The sequence below is a fragment of the Cupressus sempervirens genome, chromosome 10 (assembly GCF_028749045.1).
Source record: "Cupressus sempervirens isolate cs-2001-9-10 chromosome 10, ASM2874904v1, whole genome shotgun sequence".
Classification (NCBI taxonomy): domain Eukaryota; kingdom Viridiplantae; phylum Streptophyta; class Pinopsida; order Cupressales; family Cupressaceae; genus Cupressus; species Cupressus sempervirens.
In genome coordinates, this window is record NC_143127.1 from 740,095,011 (window position 1) to 740,115,875 (window position 20,865).

The 20,865-nt window shown below is 34.7% G+C and overlaps 1 protein-coding gene across 1 annotated transcript; it reads right to left on the reverse strand.

The window, feature by feature from the left end:
- Nucleotides 1-1,074: 1,074 nt before the first annotated feature.
- On the reverse strand, nt 1,075-2,421 carry LOC149535994 (aspartyl protease family protein 2-like). The gene has a single exon (XM_089806211.1). It carries the CDS (start codon nt 2,419-2,421, stop codon nt 1,075-1,077), a length of 1,347 nt encoding a protein of 448 aa, XP_089662337.1.
- Between the last annotated feature and the right edge of the window lie 18,444 nt (nt 2,422-20,865).

The window sequence follows — 20,865 nt, forward strand, 5'->3', positions numbered from 1 at the left end:
ACTATTATTCCTGAGACTGGACTGGAGAAAGAATGTTTATGTTGAAGTTAGGAGACTTAATACCAATTTTGTGCATTACTCAAGGATCTCATCCAATATTCGCATGAACTTTTATTATAGATGAACGTTTACTATAAGTATCATTTATGACATTGTTGTTTTACACATATTTTAAAAATCCTCATCATATGTAAGCTCTAGAGTTCATATGTGTACTCTAGAGTTTATATGATAAAATACAGGCTACTGTTTTCCTTCTTCCCATTTGAAATATGTAGCTTGCGGCCTCCTCTACAAGCCTTGTCCTTTCCAATAGCAAGAAGAAACCAAAAGAGAGGCCATCTGTGATCCTCAAATGCATATTTTTGTTCTATTGGCTGTGTTAATTTTAAGCATATTTTTAGAGTGGGCAGAAAAACTATTTATATCATGGAAGGTTAACTTGAATAGAGTCTACATCTAATTTTAGGAATTTACAATGGGTTGGAAGCAAAACCTTGTTGTTGGTAAAATTCAACTCATCTAAGGCAAAGGGCACACAATACAATAGATGAAGGTGGAAGGTTCTACCCACTAGTTCTTCTACTATTTCCTGCTCAAACATCCAACGGTTCCTGTTTCGCACTCAAGATAAGTTTCCTCAAGATAGAACAAAATAAAGTTTACAAAGTGTAGCTATGTACTTGGGTATGGTGGATGAAAGTCAAATGACTACTCATGCAACATGTTTCGGGAAAGTTGTACCAAGCTAAATTTATAAAACGAGTTCCATCTTCTTTCTATAGTGCAACAATTGATCTAACGAATTTCCCTTCAAGCTTAATTTTACCTACTTTTATAGTTTTCTTATTCTCCTGTTATAATTTCTTTTTTATTAATTAAATCAAAATATAGGAAAATTTATAAATTAATATTTAAGAGAAAGGTAAAATCTCGTCCCAAACATATGCCTTAAACTATAGTGTAATGATATAATTTATGTGGTGACTCTTTAATTGATGAGTACAATGACGCGGTACTCTATTGTTTATTTACCGAAGTTGACAAGAACAATTACAATGTATTAAAGGATTCTCAGCACGAACCAGGGCCAAAGCCAACCCTATTGTTTGCATTGTCGAAAGCCACCGTAATACCCTGTTGCTGAACATTCCCAATGATGTTGACAGCATCATTTGCAGAGGGTAAAAAGGGGAAGCACACAACATCTTCGGCAACTTGAAGTAGAGTTCCCACAGCTGGGATATCGAGGTTGGCGTTGCCTTTGAAATGAAGAGTAATAGTTGGGATTTTCACAGCTGTTACGCTGGATAACTGATAGCAAGGTTGAACCTCTCCAAATGGCGAGGCGGGCTTAACAGCTGGTGCACGTGTCCTCATCTTTTGCTCGAATGAACTTCGCAGAGCATCGTACACGGGTTTCACCAGTTCTGTAGCCATCACGGCAGTGTCAATATACGTTATTGTTGGCAGAGCACGAGGCACCTGCAAGTTAACATTTAATCGTTCGCCTCCCACGCTAACACCTTCCAGTCCCAAGATGTACGCACTCGAAGCGAACTGGGGCTCTTTCAGCATGGGTGTGAACACTTTCACAGAGGATGGAATCCCTAAACTCAGCGACCCTTTTGCAGTTACAGACAGGTAATTGGGAAGACAGTAGGAGAACTGCCCACCTGCCTTCTGAGAAACAAGGGAAAGTGTACCCCTTCCCAACCCTAAATGCCCGGATGTGGCAAACTTCCTTGCTGGGGCAAAGCTATAGGCGCATCCCATGTGTAATTCATTGAAGCTATTGCCTCCCACCTTCAGAGTCTCTGTGATGTAATCACCCTCTGATCCTTGGGCCAGACCGTTGGTGTCGACGTAAGTGCAGATGCCCCACTTGTCGCACTTTGATTGGAAGTCCTTGGGATCAGATCCTAAAGGTGGACATTTGGAAAGCTTGCAAGCAACTGATTTGTACGAGGAGGATTGCTTTGGGACATACATGGGGAACTTCACATTGGAAGCACAGCCCTCGCACGGGTTGCATTGAATCCATGACAGGGAACTCAGCGTGTCAATTCCCATCAGTTGTTTCTGAGCTGGTGTTCCAATGGAAACTTCTACAGTGTATTCTGGGCCTTCTATTTCCTTCCCAGATGTAACAGGAGTGCTGAAGGCAGTTGAGGATGTAGCATTATTGGTGCTGCTTAGAGTAAAACTGGTAAGAATGCGATTAACAAGATATTTATCCCTTTGAAGCCCTTGTATCAACACATCCCTCCAACTTGAATTGGAGGCTACATTGAGATGAGTAATTAGTAGATCTGCTCGTCCTCTCTTTTCTTCTTGGAACGACAGTTCCTCGCTTGGTCTACCAGCCGAGGCATTGAAATCCGTCCCCTCTTCAATAAGAAATGTATTCCCTCCAACCATGTAATACTTTTCCTTTATTATTCTTCTACATTCGCAGCCGGGAGAGCAGAGGAAACAAATAAGGAGAATGGTGAGTGCCAGGAGTGAAGATTGCTTTTTGATCGCCATTGCCAGCAACTATGAGATTGAATCTGTAACAAAGCAAAGGTGCGCGCAATCGCTTTCTACGCTAATCTTTGAGTGGACGATTATGCAAATCAAAGTAACTATTGCAAAGATCTCACGAAATGCATAATAACATAATCAAAATAACAAAGAACACACAACACAGTGATTACCGTGGGGAAACCCTTCCTCGAGGAAAACCCCACCCTCCAAAACTCGCACAATGTATTATCAAACCAAGATGATTACAATACACTTGCAATGCAAGTTCTTACAGGAGCGCATCACCACAACTCGAACTTGGAGAGACTCCTTCTAGGACCAGTCTTGCAAACTAAACTCAATTACACAAACACCTCCCTAAGCCCTCCTTTTATAGTGATTTTACAACCTGGAAACCACTTATGGTTTTACAAAACCATGAGCAAAACTACCATGCCACACGTTACCCATTTTTGACATTTATATTTCCAATATGAAAAACAACCAGGTTAAAATAGTAATCCCGTCCACAATTTTGTCTCTTAGTCTAGACCCCCATAAAAGTCACAAAATGAGTCATCAAGGCTCTAAAAATAGCCTACATATATTCTACTAAGGACAAGACTCATTTAACAACTAACTAACCACTTTCCAATGCATAAACAAGTGGAAAACTCCCACAAACTAATTCTGGAATTTTCCAGGAAAAGATTGCAAGGTTGAGACACATGTTTCTCAACATTCTCCCACTTGTCGAACACCTTGCAAGAGTCAGGGGATCTGAAATATCATGGACTTAATTGCTAGGGGCCGAGAGGCCCATAGACTCTGAACACCATTTGAATTTCTCTGTGCTCACGGGCTTAGTTAATGCATCAGCAACATTCGCCAAAGTCTCTACCTTTTCCAGCTTCACCTTGCCATCCTCGACCATATCTGTCACAAAATGATATTGTGCATCAATGTGCTTGGTCCTCGCATGAGAAGTCGGGGGCAAATTGCACTCTGGCTGTCACTATAAATTGTCACTGCACCCTGTTTGAACTCTATATCCGAACACAATCTCTTCAGCCAGATGGCTTCTTTGCAGACATGAGTCGCTGCCATATACTCTGCCTCAGTAGTGGACAAAGCGACCACAGCCTGTCACTTACTCATCCAACTGATTGCACCACCAAATAACGTAAACACATATGCATTGGTGGATCTTCTTCTATCAACGTCACCAGCCCAGTCTGAATCCACATAGCCTCGAATATCCAAGGAATGCTCACTTCCTGTTCCACGAAAACATATTGAGTACTCTGAGGTACCCCGCAAGTTTTTGAAAACTCTTTTTACTGCATCCCAATGTGCTCTTCCTAGATTAGACATATAACGAGAAAGTACTCCCACTGCTTGGGCAACGTCTGGTCTTGTACAAACCATAGCATACATCAAACTTCCAACAGCACTCTTATATGGTACTCGACTCATCTCTTCCATCTCCAATGGGGATGTAGGACACTGTGAGCTAGAAAGCTTTGTTCCCATAGTAACCGGAACACTCAATGGTCTTGAATCTTGCATATTGAATCTTTTCAAAATAGTACCAACATACTTACTTTGGCCTAGCCAAAGCTTTCTGTTCCGTCTATCTCTTATAATCTCCATTCCCAGAATGTGCCTAGCTGCACCAAGATCTTTCATTTCAAACTTTATTGAGAGTTGAGATTTTAACTCTACAATCAAACCTTTTCCTTTGCCAATAAACAACATGTCATCGACATACAAGGCAATAACCAGGAAACCATCACCATCAGATTTGAAATATATACAATGATCAGATTTAGATCGCACAAATCCAAAACTCAACACATATGTATCAAACTTTTGGTACCACATCCTAGGACTCTGTTACGATGAATAAGCATAGATTGATACTCTATATCTATCTAAATCCTCTAAGCATGTGGTATCATTGAACACATGATACTATGTCATATTACCATACCTTTGATATTACTTATCACTTCTAATAACAAAATTGCATGAAAATGAAATATACATGATAAGATATGGAGAATGATTACACTATTCCTTTATCCAAGTTGTGACTTATAGGTATTGGCAGGCCTATATCACAGTACGTTCTCGAGTTAAGATCTACCAATTCAAAGGATAAACTCCGAAGAATAATAAAAGTCTTCCTTTATTTAAGTTGTGACTCATAGGCATAGAAATGTCTACATCATAATATGTGCTTGAACTCATCTAGCTCTCACAGTAGATCTCTACTATTGAACACATTATCTAAGAAATTGCCATCTCTCGTAATGTCTATTATACAAGGGTTCATTATCTCAGAGATTGTCACCTCTTAAATAATGAATACAAATGGTGGAGCCCATAACAGTCAATAGCCTAACAATAAAATAATTTTATTAATAATTTAAAGAATACAAATGTATTATAATTTTACCATACCAAGTTTTTTCTTGGAGTGATCTATCTTCAGTCGTGAGAGAAGTTTGGTCTGAATATTTAATGTCTAATCTGTAGTGCAAATGTACTCTAATTTTACAATATTCCTATCTACCATATCTCTTACATAATGGTAAGGAATTTCAATATGCTTGGACTTGTCATGAAAAAATTGATTCAGAGAAAACTTGATGGAACTCTGATTATCACAATGAATAATCATAGAATTCATTTCTTGACCAAATAATCCCACGAGTAACTTTTTAAGCCAAACTGCTTCCTGAGAGGCTATTGCTATTGCAATGTATTCAGCTTCTATGGAACTTTGTGCTACTGATGATTGTTTTATGAATATCCATGATATCATTGCTGACCCTAAATTGAAACAACATCTAGAAGTGCATTTCCCGTCAGTAACACTTCTAGCTCAATCTAAGTCTCTGTACCCATGTAGTTCCAATTCAACTTTCTCATACTTGAGCCCAAGGTTAAGGGTTCCTTGTAATTATCTCATGATGTGTTTGACCGCAACTAGGTGAATCTCATTTTGGCTCACACATAAACTCACTTAAAGCATTAACAATAAATAAAATATCAGGTCTTGTATTTACCAAGTACATAAGAGACCCAATCATCTGTTTGTAAATAGTAGAAACTATGGAGGGTGATTCTACTGGTGCTTCCTTATGTTTATGTAGATTAGTCTCCATTGGAGAAAACATAGGTCTGCAGTTCCACATTCTAAATCTCTTCACGATGTCTAATGTATACTTCCCTTGATTAAGTATGATGCTGTCAGAATTTTTTCATACTTCCAGTCCTAGGAATTAATGGAGTCCTAAATCTTTCATTTCAAATTCCCTCATTACATCTTTCGTGCATTGATCTATAAGATGATCATCACATGTTATTAGTAAATCATCAACATATAGTATCAATATTATCATATCATCTTTATCCTTTTTAAGATAGAGATTTGGATCAGCTTCATCATTTTAGAATCCTAAACAAGTGAGATACATATAAATTCTTTCATACCAAGCCCTTGGAGACTATAGAGAGCTTTTTTGAGCTTGCAAAAAAAAACTTTAGGGTTATGAGTTCTAGATCCTTCAGGTTTCTCCAAATACACCTCTTGTGTAATTTTTCCATTCAAAAATATTTTTTTTACATCCATCTTATGTACTTTCCATCCCTTCAATGCTACAATAGCTAAGACTTCTCTTACAGATGTGTATTTGGCAATAGGAGCAAAGGTTTCTTCATAATCAATTTTCTCTTTTTGAAAAAATCCCCTAGCTCCAAATCTAGCTTTATATTTTTGTTGCTACCATCAGCAGCGTGCTTGATTTTAAATATCCACTTAGAAGAAACAACGGATTTTCCTTTAGGTCTTGGAACAATTTCCCAAACATCATTCTTAATAATGGATTGGTATTCTTCCATCATAGCATCCTTCCAAGATGTAGGTTTAATAGATCCTGAAATATTGGTAGGTTCTAATTTAGATAAATCACTCATGTTTGTTGTATAACTAGAAAATATTTTGGGTCTTCTGCATTCTCTGAAGGTTGCAGAAGGTGCAACGAAGTCTTGTGCTTCTTCTACTATTTTAATAGCCCAAAGTGGTCTTTTCTTTGAATTTTGAGTTTCCTCAAGATTAAGATTTTGAACTTCGTCTTCAATTTATTCAATGTTCTCCCTTTGAAACTTAGCTTCAATATTTTCTTCAGAACTAGGTTAGGGAGAGGGTTCTCCAAAACTTAGGGCTCTTTTGAATGCTACATCTTCTTCAAATATTACATCGCTACTAAGTTCAATGTTTTCCTGACCGAGTATGAAAATCCTATATGCTTTAAATGTTTGACTATACTAGACAAAAATACCTTTCAGCCTGGAGGGTTTTAACTTAGTTCTCTTTTCTTTTGGAACATGTATATATATTGGGCATCCAAAAAATCCTAAGATGACTTATTTTAGGTTTAACCTTAGTAAAGACTTCTTCAGGAGTTTTATCTCTAAGGTAGGAGTGAGGACTCTTGTTTTGAATATAGACAACAGTACAAGAGGCTCCTGCCCAAAGATAATATTCTAGATTTTGATCAAATATCATAGCTCTTGTTGCTTCTATAATTGTTCTATTCTTCCTTTCTACTACCTTGTTTTGTCATGGGTTATAATGAATGTTATACTCCCTTTTAATTCCTACTTCTTTACAACTCTTTAAAAAAATGTGAAGTATATTCCCCTCCATTATCAGTCCTAATAGTTTTAATTTTGTGTTGTGATAAGTTTTTAGTTAAGGTTTTGAATTCTTTAAATATCTTAAGGATTTCTTCTAATTCTTTACACTTTAAGAAGTAAATCCAAGATTTCCTAGAGAATTTATCTGTAAGAAAACATATAGTACCAAAATCCTTCAAGCGAAGGAACAGACTTACGCCCACATAAATCTAAGTGGATTAATACCAAAACATTGTTAGTTTTTCTAGTGCTATCGTGAAATGGATTTTTTGTGTTCTTACCCAGAGCGCATCCTTTTCATATGCTTGAGTGATCTTTATTCAACTTAGGTAAACCAGTTACCATCTTCTCCATAGCTGATAAGGTTTTGAAATTTAGATGTCCTACCAAGTTGCTTTATTTCAACTTAAAAAGCAACTTAAAAACTGTTCAAACAATTCTAGTTTAGGATTTTCCGTTATTCAATAAAGGATTGCCCATTATTCAATACAACTCTATTAGTGCAAGCTTAGATAAAAACGTGAGGTAGCTTAATGTTATGTTGTGTATTTCATTGTATACAGAAAAACTATACTTACAAAGATTAAATTTAGCTTGTATCATTTACAAAAATAAAACTCTTTTCAATAATGAAGATAATGTAAAATTTCAGACTAAATTTAAGAATGATGTTGCGGGAGAAGTGTGTATCAGTATCATCAATCTAAAAGTTTAACATTTAAGAATAATGGAGTAGGAGAAGCATGTATCAATATTCCCAATCTTCAAGTTTGTTGTTGATATTTGTAAATTACACTAATGGTCAAGCAGCAAAGTCGTCACAAGAAAAAGACAATCATAGATTTAAGAAATCATATACCCATAACTATTCCCGAAATACTAATTCATCATCAAATAAAATGAAATTCTAATAGGAATACTTCATGTATAATTTTGAAAAATTATTTATATAAATAAAATTTTAGAGCATGAACTTAAATTTCTAATGTCTACATTGAATCTTAACAGTAATTTCAGAGATGAACAACTAATGACTATCTCAAAGTATTTAATAATGAGGAACCATATAGAGGAATGCTTTATCTATTTTATCAGTAATATTATTAAGTATAAGTTTTGTTAGCATGCAAACTTGAAAGAAATAGTAGCAGTTTCACAGACTATAATTTATGGTAGTCAATTTATTTGTAAGACTCAAAATGTACAAAAAATAGATAGTTAGAGACATTTTTGTAAGAAAACTTTTCAAAGGTTTGACATTATGTGTAATGCTTATGTCTTCCTTAGCAGTGTTGAAGTCTGAATCTTCAAACAAACTTTTTTTAGTGTTCTGCTGTGATAAATTGCACTTCTCTCCAACCCTTGCCTTAACATTTCCTACAATAAAAAGGAAGAGAAATATAAGATTTTTATGAACTGTAGTGAATCCTCATGGGAGGGAATTGTTATTGTCTTGCCAAACATCAAATGTAGAAAATCCTAATATGTATGGTGGGAATTCTTTAAATAAAACATATAGTATCTGACACAAACAACTTTCAAGTAAGCAGCTGATCTATAATGTAAAAATTTCTAGGTAAAAGAAGACCTCAAACAAAAAAGAATAGCAAAGATCACTTGTCCAATGGTTTGAAAAAAATTGTGGACATCAAAAAAATGTAATCAGTAAATTATTTGTAACCAAATTTCTCTTACAATTATATGAAATGAGACATCTAGTGCTTGGAAAGAAAGAGCCTTATCTCATTGTTAGTTATTTGTAGAAGTCTATCTCTGCAAGAAATCTGCCTAATGGACGAAATGATGGGTTTCCATAGGGAGGTAGATCAAATACAGTGACACAAGCATAACTTCCAATTGTAGGGAGCTTAATCTTTTATGCTAATTAGGTCAAGGTTAAATGTGCTCTAGGTGGTTGTCTTTTATGCTAATTATCTCAGGGTTAAATGTGCTCTAGGTGGTCTGTAAATCCTCTAAGGGAGAATCTACTGTTCAAACTTCAATTGAGACTTCCACCAAATTAATTATATGGAATATCAAAGATATTTGAAACACTTGGATGCCTCATAGGGTAGAGCTAACTTATGTGGTTCGGGCATTATCTATGCCTTTCTTGTGATGGTGAATTAGTTCTACGGTTATACAATCTGAACCACAAGTTTATAAATAGTAGGTATAGATTGGGAAAATGAGTTGAATCTCTATGTATGTCAATAGTTTTTGAACAAATGATAAATTTACCTAAAATTAAAACCAAAAGATATGTCCCATATATGGAGATTTCTACTAGTTGAACTGATTTTCATGGAGAGCTCTTAGGATGGCTAGCTTATAGTCCAGAGCAACTGCTCACACTCTGAGGAGAACACTTAAAAGCCAAAAAAATCCTCCAAAATGAATCATTGAATGTGAAAAACTTGAGATTTTTACTTCTAGATTGAAATTGTGTCATCTTTATTAAAATAAAGATCCTCACAAAAAGACTTCTTAGTATCATGTGTGTAATTAAGCACATTTCAACGAAACTAAATAAAGGATGGTAAAAGAAAATATAATAAGATATCGAATATTAAATATAGTGATTTATTATCAAATATAATAATATAATATATTGTTCAAATCTGAATAGATATTTAATAAATATATATTAACTTATAATATTGACTCATTATTAATATAATATTTTATTATATTATTAATAGTTTATTATATACTTGGAATGACCAAATAGGATTCATCACACTTTCCATCCCCTTCCACGAACATTATAGAGAACATTATACACAAAGGTTCTAGTTTAATCAATCACCAAAATAGATGCTTATCTTATTGGCACAACATATTGGGACCCAAATGCTCAATAATTTTATAAGATAGAAAATTGGCCATGGACTTGCTTATTGGGGTGAGTTGAAGTTTGATAAGGTGACACTCTCTTAGGTTGCACTGTAAAAAATGCAACACAAGGGCATAATAGACTCGATAGGGTTAAACAACAAGAACCCTAAAATTTCCCTCATGTATTTTCAAATTTGTACAATTCTAAAATATACTGCATAAAATTCTGAGTGAGGCATACCTTAAACAAAAAAGTACAAGTCCTAGGACTCCACATTTAAGAAAAGGTATATCATGAAGTGATTGAGAAGGAAATAATTGACAATGGCCTATGAGTGTAAAAATTAGAGCCATACGATGTTGAATTCTGGATGCGAAGCACCTCAATCTAAAAAGAAAAGCACATTGGAAAGGCAGCCATTAGGCACGGTCTCCAAATATAAGATTAAGTGGAACATAGCAAAATCTTACCTCAATTGACAAGGTGCAATCCTATGATGTGGCACTGGAGCCAAACTATGTCCCCAATGTGGTTGGAAAATTAAACATCTGGAAAATGCTTACAAGCATTATAATTTCCTATAATAGAAAACATTCAATTCTAAATGTGGTGACAAGAGACAGATTCTGAAATTCAACATCTAAACCAAAGCACATTAATAGTTTTCTTGAAAGGGTACAATTAATCATGGCCTACAATTTTGGGTGTGTCATACTTCAAGTGTGAAACTACCAGACATTGTCTGTAATCTAGGTCAAATATATGACTGAAGCTACATGTATATAAGAGGATAATTGGTCACATGCTTCACAACATGTGTAATAAACAATTGAAGAAAATGCATTGCAATTAAAATGAGTCACAAGCTTCCCGAAGATTCAAAACCATGTCAAAAATGAATTATCCATTATATTTTTAAATCCACCATTGTCTATAATTATAATGTCCAATTTAAAAAAAATGGAGGATGAGAAAGAAGCTTAACTAGCTTTATGTAATTAGGAATACCCAACTAAACCCAAAACACGTCAATGATAAGATAAAAGGAACAAACTTTGCCTCCGTAAAAAACCCTTTGCATTATGTAGCCCTGTATAACCACCTTCCACATCTATCATACATGTAATGATGTAGCAATATGCAAGCTAGCCCTTGAATTCAAAATAAAAATTTTAAGGCACACAAACCTGGAAAAAAATTAGTAGAGAATACAGTTCTATAGATATTATGACAAAATTTAAAAATTATGTTACTAACTTAATGACCGTTGTTGACCTACTCAAAATAGTTTAGTCATGGACTTAATTTCTTTCCTACCTTATAAATTACTAGTTGGATGGCAATTTTATCTGTAAAAATAATAAATAAGGGAGATAGAAGATGTGGATCCAAGTGGCTTCAATTAGGGGGCTAAATTTATGTTTTATTCTTTCAAATTTGTTCTTCAACAATAAAATATTTAATAAATAGTGTTTATTTAAGTAGGCTTTCTAAGAACAAAAAATTTGAAGCGAAGGAGGAGTTAACATTTATGGCAAGTTTTGTCATATACCTCCTCTCCACTTCCCATCCATCATCCAATTAATCTAAGGACATCCGATTCAAATAGTTCCATGTCTAAATGCAACTTAGCATACCTAATGTGAACTACAAAGAAAAATCCCTATGCCTAACAATATAAGAATGTGTTTTGAAAGGGCACTAACCTTTGGCCTTAAAAGCCAGTAGGACAATAGAGCTAATATAAAGGAAGATCAATATTTATGTTCGATCTGAATGATAAATATCTGAATAAGAAAACCTTAATATTATGTTGTCGTCCTCTTGCATGGTCATACCATTCTCACTCTTGTAATGAAATAAGACTGGGCAGGAACAACTCTTCATTTTTCTGCAAAAAGCATTATATATCAGAGGTGGGAGTACGGGTTTAAAAAAAAAGAGAACACCTTTTATAATACGTAAAAATAAGTAGTGGATGGAGCCTGTCAGTAATAGCAGAGGTATCAGTGTGGGTAAGTCGGGGAGAAGTTGGGAATGATAGCTCCTAGTAATTGCATTACTTTAGACCGATCTAAAACACCTGTGAAACAATGAAATCTATCTCTAAGGGTCTCAATCACGAGTATCAACTTTTGTATCACTATCATTAGTGGGTCAAGAGGGAAATATTGCTAAGCAGTAAGTATAAACTTGGAATTCTTGTGTTCTTCCAGCATTTTTTATAGTGTAGCTCTAATGGCATACTAAGCCAAAGGTTTTTCATGGTCTTCTGAGAGACTACCAGGCTAACTGTTGCTTTTTCTAGGTTTTAGATGAAATTGGCCAACTTGTTGGTTCGAGCAATTTTCTAGGGCTGTTGTTTCAAGAAATCCAAGATGAATTATCTGATTTGGCTCCACATTGTATAATGAGATGTGGAGATCAACACTCCAATCATTCACATTGATAGGTTATGCGCCTCTAAATGCAATCACCACCAATTCATATTTTATATTTTATAATAAAATATGAAGGTCTCAGTGGATTTAGTTTTGCAAGTAGCCTAAGATCAAATGTTGCCTTTTGAGTGTTAGAATAGTAAGCATATATATTAGATTGATCTATTATGAACAAAAGCTACAAAGTGGCAGCGGGAGTCCCTGCCAAGCAGGTTATAATTAGGACTAATAGTAATGTATGGTGGAACATTGACCATCAACTTAGTGCAACAAAATTCAATATAGTGCCAAAATTTCAAATCTGAAAGAAAATAAACAACTTTGCAACAGTTTCAAAGAGGTGTATGGTCTCTTCCTACTATTGATGCCATGTTTTTTTTTCCTATTCCAATTAGGTTTTTGATATCGCTAAAGCTTTGTAAGCTTTGGATTTACTTCAGTACTCCTCTAAAATTCTTCTACATATCAAAAACAATTTGTCTACAAAGCATGCAGTTATAAAGGATATTTCTAATATGAAACTTATGATTATAGTCAAAGTCCATTTTTACATTTTTGGACATTCTCATGCACCCGTTTCTTAAAAATCTCCTCTGCTGTCTTTTGAGTTTCTATTATTGGCATAATTACAATGGCTAACTATGTAATAATAGTTATATCACTTCATAGCTACATTGTTAGCCCTATATCTCTTCCTCTGCTAATCAATGAATCATCAAACTTTTTATTATTCACTCACATTTGGTATTAGAGAGAATAGGATATGTATGCCTGTGTAAAGATTCATTTGTTTGACTAGTTAATATTCTAATAATATTTTACATTTGCATAGGAACCTTTAGCACTCACGTAGTAGAAAATGTTTGTGTCCTTGCTACTACCTGGTAGATATGTAAGAAAAAGTTGGAAATACAGACGAGGAATTATGAAGGAAAATGCACTTTTGAATAGGTTTCAGGTTTAGACTCAGGATGTGAACAAGGTGGCGCGATCCAGAGTTGAGGATAGTGAAATGTGAGAAGGAAAAGTGTAAGATTTTTATTTTATTTTATTTTAAAAAAAAAACTAAAATGTTTTGTACATGGTTAAGGTGTCTTCAAGGTTGTTCTAATGGAAGTGGAGGCTTCTATAATTTATAATCAACAGTCTTAAACCAACCCTAATGTTACCTATTCAAAGCCTAGAAAACCCTATTTGTAGATCATCTCAAAGAGAAGACCTAACCTCATAAATTTAATTTATTTTTGTCTAAAATGATCCAAATATGGATCTTATAAGCTTTGGAAATGAACAAAAAATAATTAAAAAATAATAAACTACTCGTTGTAGCTTATAGTCATCTTTGGTTTGGGAGTTAATATACAATCGTTAAAAAATTTGCTACTCATAATCTACAGAAGAATAAAATATTTCATTATGATCTATAAAATTTTTGATCCAGTTTTGGCAAAGAAAAGGACCCTTCACACCATTACTTTAAAAAGTCCTAAATATTATGTACATTATAAATGACAAAACTTAACTAATTTATGAACCAAAAAAATGATGAATGAGGTATAGAAAAATATGAATTTCTTTTTATGTATTTACGTCTTGCCAAAGTTAATGACTAACTCTGAGTTGAAATTGTAAACTGACAAATATCATATATTTTTCAAAAATTGACATGTCCTAATATGATTACAAAACAGAGTCGAGAATCAAATTTGTGATTAATTGTGGGTTGAGTTGTATTTAACAGAAGTAGGATAATTTCTCATACCTAGTATAACACTGATTGGCTTTGAGCATGGGAGCCTTTTGCATTCATAGGCCCTACAAGTCAGGGAACAGAAAGTGAGGTTGTGTGGGAAAGCGAGACAAGAGTGTTGTAATATGAATCTGTAGAGTAGAAGAGAACCAAGGTAGTGTGTTTAACTTACATTGTTCCTCTGCAATACTTTGTATGGTATCATCCATTGATATTGTAAAAGTTCCATAAATCTCAAATGTTAGTAACAGGTGAACAATTGTGGACATTTTTTTTTCATAATTGTGGATTGATATTTCTGCAAGCTCTAGAATGTGTTGTTCAACAAGTTTTCCATTCATGATGCAATTAGAAATGCCTTCATCACTGTCCACAGTGCATTGTAAAGAAGGTTGATATGCAAATGTGGTGTCTTTTGCACATGTGAGATAGTTTGCCACTTTTGTTGATGGCAATTCAATTTTTATGATACAGCTGAGTGGTTACAAGTAGTGCAGAGTAATTGGTATGGAGGGAGATATGCCTTCTTTGGCTTTAATATTCCAGATATCTGTAGTAGTTGTAAAAAATGTAAGGAAGGCTAAGTTAGTTTGAACTAGGTAGTTAAATTCTAGAATAGTTGTGAGATAGAAAGTTTAGTTGATCTTGATACTAACCTGTTTTCAACAGGAAGCTAAATTTTGTAAGGAAGCTTTTCGATGTGCATCATTTAGCAGGTTGATAAATGTTGATGGAGTTGACTTTATCAGAGTTGAACCAATTGGTCCACTCCGAATGACATTCTTTAGGAGGAGAAGGGGTGTCCTTGATAAGGCCAATATTTGTTTTAGTGTTGTGAATGCTGCAATGTAGTTGTCTGAAACTATCGCCTAAAAAAAGATGCAAGTTGTTAGGGGAAACATAGGCATAAGTTCAAAGCATGATAGTAGGAAGAAATTACTTGGTATTTATTGCAACAATCTTACCATAGTTGTGTGATATATATTTTATCCATCTTTAATATGGAATTGAATTTCAAATCCTGATTGATAATGACCTACAACAAGAATCGCAAATGTTTTGAAAGGCCGTGGATTTGTTGACTGTACTAGGCGAGAAATGGTAGTATTGGGCATGAGCTTATGGTGGTTACAAACTTTTCCAATGGTTTGGATATGTTCTTGCAGTGATTAGGAGACAATATTCAGCATCACCTCTTTCAAATTGGCCTCTTTTCCTGATTGTGAAATCTGATAAGCATATACTTGAACTAGGCAAGGGCTTCAGAAAGTGTGTTTTTATTTCTTTATTGGTAACATTTGTAGTGATTTTTGTTTGGCCTACTCTGTCTACGAGGTCGACATGAGCAATTTGTGGTTTTGATGAGTTGTCAAAATCTTTTGCTAAGGGCGGTCCATAAGTGACAAAAATATCACCTTCGAAGGCACGTGCAAAGAGGGATGTGCAGATTTGTATTATGGTTGATGGGAAAAGTTGTGATGGCTTTAGCCTATATGCAAGAAAGATGAGAAATTTTAGATAAAGCAGTCTAGGTAGAGTTGTAAGGAGAAATAGAGGGTTGTACTACAATGTTTACCTTTTTTGGTCTTGCAATTAGCAAACAACTTCAGTTGAAGATGTGGATGGGCTATTGACAAACATGTATCAAATTTAGTATTACAAATTAATATTATATAAGCTTTGGAGGTTAGGTACAAAATGTTATTGACTAAAGAATGAAGAAATCAAATTTTGAATCTAGTTGATGGTACTTTGAGTCAGCGTTAGCCCGTTTCTTATAGATTAGGTTATTTTTTGTTGTAGAAGGTGCTTGGGACATGGTGGATACTTTTTGTTGTTGGTTTGTGCTTGAATTGTCTCCATCAACTAGGCAATTGCCTTCATGTAGAGGCATTGGCGACCTATTGAACAAATGCATAACATAATTGAGTCTTAAGTGAATAGTATCAAGTAAGCACTAAATAAAGTATGTAACAAAAGCAATAAATGATTATGATACAACTCAAACTATACAATGGCAATACCATTGTGTGTCTGCTTTGTTTTCTTTTGATGCATCCATTGTGGCTTTGTCAATAACCTTCCTCTGTAGCAGTGAAACATGTTTGGAAGATACTAAGTACAAAGACTGTAGAGAGGGCAACTGTGTGGACTTTTAGGCTTTTCAAATATACGTAAGCAATCGAGTCATTTAAAAATATGTGAACCATCTATGCACAAGTATGTGAACTTTACATTTTCCATAACTGAAGACTGTGTCTGAATAAGATCTAGCTTGCAACTAAAATATTTTTCGATTCAGTTTCCTTGAATAGAGGAAATGAGGTTGTGCAGTATGAAAGCAATATGCCATTAGCAAAGAAAAACACCATATTGTAGTACATTACTGAGGCATGCTGATGTAAATGGAAAAAACATTAAAAAGCACAATCTAAATCTACACATTTCTATAGAAGGTAGGAAATAGTGTGACCCATCAAAATGACTTCCAACATGTGGACAATTTTAGATATGACAGAGGTTCACATATGGAGGAGAAATCATGATAGTATAATTCAACACCGAGTAATTCGAATAAGCGATAAATGTGATGGTGAAAGACTATAACAGAAAGTGCATAGTTAAGGATATAAACACATGATAATTTGTTACCTCTATAGAGGAAAAAAGTTAGTTGTACACGCAAGAATATGGTTTTTAATATTTATTTATTTTTATCAATTGTATTTTTCAAGAAGAGGCATAGAACATATTTGAGAGGTAGGATGGAAGATAAATAATTTCTGAGAAGAACTCCATGGCTATGGTGAATTTCCCTACTTCTAAGCTTATTGTTGTTGTTTGTGCTGAAGGGGGAGTCGTAAGGATGCTGCCAAATGATGTGGCCAGTAGGCATCTAGTCGAGTGAAAGTGGGAAGAGTTGGGTCAATATTTTGTATCCATATCTAATACAATAAAGTGCCAGCTTGTGTCGTTGGTGTGTTCACAACTTGGGTTATTTTATGGTATTGCATAAACTTGACAAGAGTGGATTGAGATTTTGTTGATTGTAGCATGTCAATGTTAAAGTCTCCAACAATGAAGAGTTTACAATTCAGTAGCAGTGTGGTTGTGTTCTTCTCTATTAGATCTAGTAGTTTTCTAATGGGTGCACCCGATGTGAGGTAGAGATTTGTGATGCACAAGGTATGTTCAAGATATAGCAGATCAGTTGTGATAGATTCAAGATTTTTTTTGTGAAACTATCATGTTTTATCAATGTAATTGTTTGTGCATAACATGTTAGGAGTCCATGAATCGACGATGATGAGCGGTAACTAAATTTGGTGTTTAGGGAATCAATACGTCCATGAACTTTGTGCCTTGTCTCTTGGAGGCAAAGCACATTTTCTTAGAGCAAGTCATGATCATAGGATATGTCGAATGCATGCAATGAGAAGCTTCGAGTGTTCAAAGAACATAGCATGAAATAGTCTGTTGGTGTTGATTGAAGATTGTATTAAATTTTCTAAAGAGCCAAAGTGTGTAAACATTGCATTTCTTCCTCGACTTTTTTACACATTTTAAATTTTTTATGTTCCAATTTATACATGAGATACAACAAATGAATATCACGTACACGAGACAAGACAATTTAAGCGAGGCCATGTTGGTGGACTTTTAAAGGGTCAAAAGAAACTACATCCATTTTCAACCCCTACGCTCTATGAATAGTTCATGCACATTCTAGTTGAAGTGGGAATTGCATTCTTGTAACTATTTTGGTGCTTGTTTTGACTTATCTAGCTATTCTTATGATTGGTGTCCAAGAAGGCAAAGTAGAGTTTGTGTAGAGCCTTTGCATTTCTTTCCATCGTAATCTCCCAATTACAGGGTCAGTAAAATGAATCCATAGAACATCTTGTTCATTAGACGTATGCAGTTGAAAAATACCATCAGCACCATTAACTAGACCATCTCGTGTGTTCAAGTTTCAAGTGATTAGCTCAACCAATGATCCTTCTTTTAGGTAGATCATGTTGGGTAGGGAAGACTTGTCAACTTGGTAACTGATGTTGTCAACTGGAGTGTCCTTCTTATATATGGCTTCAAATACATGGAGTTTAGTACGTAAGTAGTCAGGCATTCTCTTGTTGTGTTGTTCAACTACTGAATTTGTTTGAAATAAGTATGGCAATCTTGGATTAGTGGGAGCAAGCTTCAAGCATGTTCTATTCAAATAGGATATATCTTCATCAGTTTGTTGAGAAATTCTAGCACGATTTTAAATGGAGATGAACTGTGTATGTTTTTGCCTATCTACAGTTAGAAGTTCAAAGCAAAGGACATTATTGAACCAAAATGTGTATGGAATGTTGCAATTATTGATTATTGGTTGTTCAAATATCCAAGAATCACATACAAGTTGGGCTTGGTATAAGTCACCACAAAATATAATGTCAATGTTACCAAGAGGTTTCGTTGGCATATACTTGATTTGACAGAGCCTTCCATCTATATCGTAGAACATTTTAGTGCCAATTAATGAGGCTTCGTCAATAAGAAAGATTTTCAACTGTTCTAATTTTCAAGTCTAGTGGTAGCATCCTAGAAGAGTTGCATGGAAGGTGAAAGATGGAACGTGCATTTATACCACCGGCATTAAATGTGGCTTTGCCTGTCGAAGCCACAATGAGGCCTTTTACTTTGAAGGGATCACTATCTAATTCCTTATCATATATCTAAACCATCGCTTCGAATATGACTTTAGCATTGAGATTCTATTCTCTAGAGGTGCAATATTGATGAAAACAGTTTTCCTTGAACTTCGAGTTAATGAAAATGAGAGAACAATGTGGACGACCTAACGACTAAACATTCATTAGTATTTTAGTAATGTATTCCCTTTTTGGCGTATGTATTGGGGCTTCTCATTGTAAGCATAAGTACTTTTCTCTCGTCACTAACAAAATGTAGGGGATACTGTCGTATCTTGCTTAGTCGTGTACGAGCTAGAATAGGATGCAGCAACATATGCATCTAGTATGAATTGCATATTTGTATTTGCAAACCATAATGGCGGCACTTCTATAGAGAATACATTGATCCATACATCAGTAGGATGTCATTTTAACAAGACAACTTTCTGTGACAATGTTGATTGTAACATTTGAAGGTAGTCCACTTCTTCTATTTGAAATGCATGAAGGAACTCATCAAAAGTTATGTCTCTTGTATAGTGTTTTGTTTCTAATTCTTTGAAGAATATTTTTGCCCTATCTTTGAGCTCCCCATTGGTAGTTGGCAAGGGCTGCAATATGGTTGTCCTCCTCATAGGAGGTAAGGGAAAAGTAAATTGGCAGCTAGAGGTCTTGTATTTTTTCCATGTTTATGAATGATGGTGTGTTTGCATTTTCATAAGAGTTTCATTAAGCAATGTGGAATCACATGAGACATATGTATCCACAAAGTGCTCTATTTCATGGTCTTTACAATGCCCATATACAGGTGCATTTTCTTACCAAAGCATGGTATTAACATGTTCATTTCCTTGATTCTGAAATTTAGTGACAAAAAAGTAGTCACACACTATAATGACCCCAACTTTTAGCCTTCACGTTCTCCAAAGTCTAAGTGGAGCATAAGAGGAAATTAAATTAATTTCTTATAAATTCATTAAATAAATTAAATTAAAAGGTGACTTTATATTTAATTAATTTAATTAATTATTGTATTACAAGGGAGAAGCTTATAGAGTGTGTATTAATTATTGGAAAGGTGGAAGCCTCTAGCAATTTAATTTTCTAAAACCACATTTAAGTATTGTATTGCAAGGGAGGAGTTTCTAGAGAGTGCATTAATTATTGGAAGGAGGAAGCTTCTAGCGCTTGCAATTAATTAATGTTTTAGTTCCTTCTAGAAGGGTGAAGGAAAAGGATAAATAGGGGTGAAAGTCTCATTGTTGAGCATCGAATTTTTGTGAATTGCATTTGATAAGAGATTGGATGTGAGTCACATATCTTTCTTGGCATTAGAGTACATTCATCCTCTCTTGTAACATTCTAGACGTCATTCCCTTGTGGTTTTCCCTTTGGAATACATTGCTATGTACTTGATTTTATCATTGTGAGAACTAATGTTATTTTAGCAGAGGTTCAATCTTCAATTTGCATAAATTACTTCTTGCTCATGTTATGTGGATTGAAATCTATGCAAAGAAATTAGTTTGTTCAGTTATTGGGCATTGACAGGGTGCTCATTATAGTGGTATCAGAGCTTTCTTGCAAAGTGTTTCACGAAGTTATAGCCGGTAGGTGCCCATTACACACACTTTGCCAAACAATTTAGGATTTTTCAACATCATATTATAGAATGCATTGAACCTATGGTTGAAGTAGCAATTGTATAGTACGGGGTTTTTTCAAGTGTTTTCCAAATAGTCAAGAAATGTTTGAATTCTTTTCAGGGATCTAAACCCTAAGGGGGATCATAATATTTTCTCTAGATTATCAAGATTACGCACATCTCTAGCACATAATGTTCTACCTTTTAGTTCAACTTTTTCTATGCAAACCCATAATAATGAAGCTATTTGGGGAATAATGTTTTTTATGGCTTTAAAGAAAATATTAGATATATGG

Bases quoted from the DNA above. Each gene is read 5' to 3' on its own strand.
- LOC149535994 (XM_089806211.1), bottom strand. From the start codon at position 2,421: ATGGTTGGAGGGAATACATTTCTTATTGAAGAGGGGACGGATTTCAAT.